Raw genomic sequence first — 7,159 nt, forward strand, 5'->3', positions numbered from 1 at the left:
AGTGGTGGTCATCCTGTATGACCCCCCCCCCCGAATAGTTCCCTTTAGCTCCCCTCTCTGATTTCTTTTTATCCTCCACCAACTGCGCCAGCTCCATAGCCTTTCCTAGGTCCCTCGGCTCCAGCACCCTAACTGCTGCCCGTATCTCAGGTTTCAGCCCCTTTATGAAGTTCCCTTCTAGGACTGACTCTGAGATGTGATCCAATTTGCTAGCCAGGTACTCAAATTTATCACAGTAATCCGCCACAGTCCCTTCCTGAGTCAAGGCAAAGAATTGCTCATAGAAGTCTCCTCCCCCATCGGCTCAAAAATGCTAATAAGCAATCTTTGAATTCTCTCCAGCTCCGGATAGGCTCCCTCCTGTCACGCCACTGGTACCATGCCAAAGCTTTTCCTTCCAAGCACAATCTCGCAGCCGTCAGCTTCTCCTCCTCTGTCAACCCGTTGACAGCAAAGTAACGCTCCACCTTGTAGATCCAGCCATGGCCGTCTTCACCCTCAAAGACGGGCATCTTCAGCTTCCTCACCCGTGAGTCTCCTCCATTTCCCCGGTATCCTCCATAACCACCCATTCCTCGAAGGGGAAGAGTTTCCCAAGTGTTCCGATCATCCCTCCAACGATTATACTCAAATCCCTCTTCATACTCTCCTTTTCTCCCTTCAAAATCATCACCTCGATGCTGAATTCCTTCAAATTCAGCACCTCGATGATGATGTTCCTCCCTTCTTCCTTCAAAAATAGCCCCTCGAGCTGAATTCTTTCGTATTTAGTACCTCGGCGATGAAATTCCTCCCTTCCCTCTTCAAAATCAGCACCTCGGCTCTGGATTCTTTCAAATTCAGCACCTCGGAGATTGAATTCTTCCCTCCTTCCGACAAAATCAGCCTCCCGTTGGTCGTATCCCCTACTCATCTCTTCTCTAGAAAGCGGTTCTAGAGGGGGCATGTCATTCTCCTCCTCCAGAATCTCCACCTCCGAATTCCTCCTCCCCCGTAACGGGTTCGAATTTCCTCCCATGCCATGGCCGTCGGTGGTCCTCGTACTTCCGATGTCGCAGGATTGGTCTTCATTTCAAGTAATTTCTTCATCATTTCATTCATCACGGTGAACTTCCCCTCCAACCTTTTATTGTTGGAGGTGATTTGATTTTGAAAATTGAAAAATCTTCCCTCCAAATCGGATTTCAATTGTCCGATTTCGCCTTTCCAAGACTTCTACCTTCTTCCCGGCCATTGTTCTTCCCAAGAATCACAAAGATCTTTTTCTGGAAACGAAAATCCCGCTGAAATTTCAGTATTTCAGCCGCCAACGGTCGCAAAAATGATGCTCTGATACCAATTTGATAGGAAATACTTGAGTTCGCAAGTAACCCTAAGGTTATACTTGAGTTCTCAAGCAATCCTAACACAAAACGAAGAGCAAACAGCAGCCAATCTGCTATCCACAGCAGAAAAACAGCAAAATCACAAGAAAAACAGAGAGAAAACTCAAGAAGAAACTTGGATTACACTAAACGATGAATAAAATAGCAAGATACAAGAGATCCTCAATTCGAGAGGAGGATCGTCTCTCCCAAATCTCTAGACAAGGTTGTCTAGAGCACAAGCCTCCAAGAAACCCTAATTTCAATCAATCAAAACATGAAACATCCATAATTCCCTCATGCACTTTAATACCCAAACCTTCCTAATACAATTTCCCTTCTAAACCCAAGCCCCTCCCCCTCTATTCAATTTTTCAAAAATCATTAGATGGGGCGGGCCCCATCAACATTGGCGGAACAGCCAAAGGAGGCGGCTTGTTCTGCCTCCTATAGTGGAGAACCGTCTCTGTGAGCCGGTGTAACACCTACTAAATAATAAGGGTGAATAATTCATAAAAACATATTATTTTTTAAGCAAAATGTAAATAAAAGATTATACAAAATTTCAAATCCTTGTTACAAAAATAGTCATTAATTACAATACTCCAAAATTCATATTATAAAAATTGTATCATTGGCCATAAAACTCCAACTCTTGTTACAAAAAAAAGTATGCTAATGAAAAGTGAAATTTAATATTTTACTTAAATGTCCTCACATTATGGAAAATGGGAGATCTACAAAATATTCCATTAAATTTGACATATCTCTAACAAAGAGACCAAATTGAATCAATTTTTAATAGTCAATGGACTAAATTGGGACAATACAAAACTCTGAAACTAAATTGAGCACTTACTAATAATCAAGGGACTATTTTAGGCCTTTTTTTATGTTGCTCATTAACATAGACAAACATGTCTATGCGCCAGGTGAAATTAAAAGGTCTGACAAAACTATTTCAGTTGTGAGATAACAACCTCATTGCAGTTGTCGCATTATTTTATGTAGATTCATCAGATAGTTCACACATTAAAAACTAATCGCGTTATAGACTGATGTCTTAGTCTGTTATTATTATTGTTCAGAATTACAAATACCCACCTCATTACTAGTAGTAATGAGGTTGTAAATTATGGAGTTCCTTATGTACACATTAACTTAACCTGGTGCGTTGTGTTTTTTAGTTTTGCCACTGTTTAGTACCACCCTTTACATGTTGTCCATTAGTATTTAGTCAACATATTTGATTAGATCTCTTCTACGATGAGTGGTTGTAAAAATTAAAATTTTCTTGTATTTGGTGGCTCAATAACTGCATGTGTATTGAGGCGTTTTTAGATGCTATGCAATGGTAGAAGTCACAATGTCTGTGCATTGCGACATAAAGTACAAGTTTTATCCTAAGCCATATGCAAGTTATTCAATAATATCACATGCATATGAGCATATACAAAAATATCTGATGAAATTACCAGAAAAGTAATTGATTTTCAAAAACAAATCACATATCCAAAAGAATTTATTAAGCAAAGAATATGCATTATACTAGCAAAAGCAACATCTTTAAATTGCCATTAAAAACATAGAAATACTTGTGCATATCCCACCTACCGGCTGAAAAATAGATAGGAACCTTTAAGTTCATGCGTTCCCAATAATCGTCCAACAACAGACAAAGTTCCTACACAATCCAAAAAAATAAATCTAGCATATCCAACTTGTAGATAAATTTCAGTGCGAAAGATCAGCCCCAACAAAGAGTCTAGCCTCAGCACCTCACTGTCATTATTATTTTCATTCTTGACCAGTCAGGCAGCGAGTTGCCTTAATAAAGGAACAATGTAGTAAAACATTATTAAGCATGAACAAGTAAAACAATTCAACATGCTTATAGCACAAAAAAGGATGAATCAATATCAAATTAACAATAAATCCCTTCATACTTGTCCAAATCATCTCACTTTACAACTTCACAATTTACTCCCCTAATTTTATCAGTATCGTCTAATATTAATAGTTTTTTTTAACAAATGGTTAAATTGAACTCAGGTATTCATGCTTGCATTTTGTCTTGTTAATAACTAAAGCTCTCAATAAAAGGTAGTTTTCCATGCGACAGCACCTGTTTTTCAAAGTCTTCTAAGCATAAACATATACTTCAGCAAAAATGATAGTGATGAGGACATCAGCAGGAGATTCCGGCATGTCTATCACCGGAGGAATCGTAGATCAACGGCTACAATTATGAGTCTTTATTTATGATGAATTTTATGTATTATTTTTGTTTATACTTTAGTCTTTACCATTGTACCCCTGTGAGGGATTAGTTTGTGTTATAGCCCAAAGGGCATTTTAGTCTCTGAGTCTTTTGTTGCTTTGACGCCTATATATGAGGGCCTAACTATTGTATGTTTTTTTATGAAGATTGCTTAATGAAATTTCAGCCTTCTAATTCCTTTTGAGTGTTGAGAGTTTTAGAGAGAGGAGAAGCCCCTAGGTGAGGGTAAGCAACACCCACCAGCCGCAGGAAGTGTCCGAGCTCGTGGTCACTTTTCTTTCTCTAAATCTCCTCCCTCTCCCCCATTACCCATAGCCACCGGCCAAATCCCCCAAAATTCTTGATAGTCGCCGACCAAAGCTCCACCACAACCCCTCCCCTAGCCGCCAGCCCAAAGGTCCTCCTCCTCCCCCATAGCCACTGGCCAAAACCCCAAATCCCTGTTGACCTTTGTATACATGTCAAATCCAATGCAACTGGCTTCCATGTCACCTAAATCCTTATCAAATCCCTCAAAAGGTAGCAGCTGCCACATCGCCCAAAACCTGCTAGTATCCTGCTCAAATCATGTTGTACCCGCCCCCAAAATCTGCCCTTATCCTGCTCAAATCCTGCTGTACCAGCAAACCATATCCCTGCCAAAAATCTCTGTCAAATCCATCAAAACTGCACCTGCCTGTCAAAGTTCTGCTCCATGCCTGCAGCAGCCACCTGTTTTTGTCAGGCAAGTGGAAATAAAAAATAAACTGGCTTATCATGTTCTCTTAACTAATCCCTCTTATCTCTCTATTCACTCACACAAGCCCCTACTCCCATTTCCTTGGTACCTGCAGCTCTCCACGTGAAGCTTCCCACTGCCAGCAACACCTTCACCTTCCATCCCATTCTCCCTTTTTCTCTTCAGCAAAACCACTCCAAAACACCATAACAGCCCCTCTACTTCTGCCTTTTCTAACAAAACTCAGCTCTTCCCCTTCATACAAACACTGCTGCTCCACCTAAACCAACACCTGCCCATGAAAGCTCCCTCCTACAACAGATCTCCTTAACAGCTCCTACCTCTCTGTGGAGCAAACATAGCAACAGCTATTGGCTTTTTCTCCCATCCCAGCTGATCTCCACGCCTCAAGTAAGCCTTCAGCTAACCCAACATCTAACCCATTACGGCAACTCCACACGTGATCCAGCCCTTCCCACTCTTCCAATCAACATAAGGGACAACTGATTCCCTTGGCTTCTTAAACAGCAAGGCTCACTAATGTAAAACAATCCATGCGAAAATGATTTGCTTAAAGAAGTTTGCAAGTTTAGATTTAGAGGCAATAATAAGTAAGATTTAATGCGGAATTGTACGATAAGATAAATATTAAGTGGTACCTAGCTTAGGTTAACTCACATGCATAGAAGTTAAGTTCAAAAGATAGCCAGCTTAATCCAACATTGCATACATGGATAGTTCCAACAATAGATTCCAATACTAACAATAAGATTAGTCTATGAAAGATCCCTCACACAACTCTTCCTATTACTAGGTTCTAGTGGCGAATAATTGATATGATCTTCAGGAATCCATTAATAACCATAAACGAAAAGTAAACTAGGAATATAAGAGCGTTAGGGAAAGAGTTTCACCCAAGGAATGAAGTCATACAACGTTCCGGTGATGCTTTGATGGTTGGATCGGAAGTAGGAGGTGTTTGACAGCTTCTTGGGTGACTTGGACAGCCACAATCCACGATCAAATTCTTGGGCAGCAAGTCTTCAACATGGGAGAACGATTCCCAGCTGTCTAGCCTTTGATGGTTGCTCCCGGAGTGGCTGGGACGGTGATGGGCTGCTGTAGGAAGCTCCAAACAGCCAGCTGGTGGGCTAGGACAGCAGTCTGTTAAGACCTAGAAAACCTGGACAGCGAGTGGGGTGGTTCCAGCAACCCAGGCATCAAATCTCCTTGTTGAAAATTGCAATACAGCAGGTTGCCCTCTCTGGAATTCCGGGACAGCATGCTGTAAAATACCACAGAATAGGAAACTATGGGGGAGGGAGAGAATCCATTTCAAATTTCAGATTTTTGAAATCTGAAATTAAAATTGATGAAATATGGAATTAACTATGTGAGAGGAGGCATTAAAGAGATATTTAAGTGGTGGTGAGGTGGCAATTAGAGAGAGAAGCTGATGTAGAACGGATATGGGGGGAGGGGTTATTTGAAATTTGAATTTCAAACTAAATGGAAAAGGGAGGGGAGGGGTACTTAATTAATTCCTTGAATGGAATTCTTTTTTTTTAGGAAGAAATTAATTAAAATAGGAGAGAGATTTGGGGCCTTAATGGAGAAGCAATAATTAAGTAGAGAGAGGAGATAGGAGAGAGGGGATGGCGGGTAGAGAGAGAAGAGGGTTTATGGAAAGAGAATTAAAGTGGGCCTTGATTGAAAACCGAAATTGAGGAAGATTAATTGAAATCAAATCCAACTAATTTAAATCAAATGATTCAAATCCTAATTTAGGAAACAAATTCAAATTCAAATTAATTTGAATTTTGAATTCAAATTCGTTACCAAATTAAGATGTATAAAATAGGAAGGAATTGAATACAAGATGAAATTGTGGGAGGCTTCCTAATTAAGGATTATCAAAGATGATAGTATTTGAAATTCAAATGGAGAATTGATTTCAAATAAATACACTTTCCAAATTGATATAAGTTATTTTAGGAAGGTAATTAAGAGATGTTTGAATTTTGAAATTCAAAATTCATGGAGGGAATTAAGGAGGCTTTAATGCTTCCTTAATTTTGGGAGTTGGATTTAGAATGAATTAAGTCATCCTAATTAATTCAAAATCCAATGGAGGGAAAATTTGAAAACTTTCCTAAACTAGATTTTATAATTTATGAAAGAATTTGAATTTCAAATTTGGAGAAATTTGTATTCAAAGACCAACTAAATTATGGCAATCCAAAATTAGGAATTATCCAAATTAGGCAATAGGGAATGGGAGAGGGTGTGGCCGGCGGTTTGAATAGGGAGGGTAAGGGACCGGCGGCAAGGTGGAGATGGAGACGACGTGATGGTGGAAGTAGGGAGAGGATGAAGATGACGACTAGGAACAACAAAAAGGAACAAAAGCAAAAACAAAAGATAAAAGATAAAACCGCGAGCCTTGGACTCTTCCGAAGACTGACGTGTGATACGTTGCCCTCCTCCAAGGGACTTCAAGCCACGAGTCTGAACCCATTCTGTGGCTGGTGGAAACTCCGACTCCCTCCCATAGGGATTTCACTAACGTTCTTCCCAAAGAACACAAGTGCAAAACACAAATTTTTTTATTATAATTCCATCATACCTAATACAAGAGAAGGGGCTTCTATATATAGGCCTTAAAAGAAATTAAAAGACACATTTTCCCCTTGGGCTTACATAAGACAAGAGGGTAAAAAAGAGAAATTGCAAAATTAAAACAAAATACACTTAATAAACTAAAATAAAACAAAGTGATCTCGGTCGTCGATCTTC

The 7,159-nt window shown here is 39.8% G+C and overlaps 1 protein-coding gene across 1 annotated transcript in view; it reads right to left on the reverse strand.

Annotated features, from left to right (window-relative positions):
- LOC110112461 (cleavage and polyadenylation specificity factor subunit 3-II) overlaps positions 1–7,159 on the reverse strand; it is a 101,553-nt gene that overhangs the window by 48,061 nt on the left and 46,333 nt on the right. Inside the window, exon 9 of the mRNA XM_028694991.1 lies at positions 2,979–3,048. Coding sequence (XP_028550824.1) covers positions 2,979–3,048 — 70 coding nt within the window. The remainder of the gene's footprint in view (positions 1–2,978; positions 3,049–7,159) is intronic.

Source organism: Dendrobium catenatum, unplaced genomic scaffold (assembly GCF_001605985.2).
Source record: "Dendrobium catenatum unplaced genomic scaffold, ASM160598v2 fragScaff_scaffold_621, whole genome shotgun sequence".
In the NCBI taxonomy this organism is placed as follows: Eukaryota; Viridiplantae; Streptophyta; class Magnoliopsida; order Asparagales; family Orchidaceae; genus Dendrobium; species Dendrobium catenatum.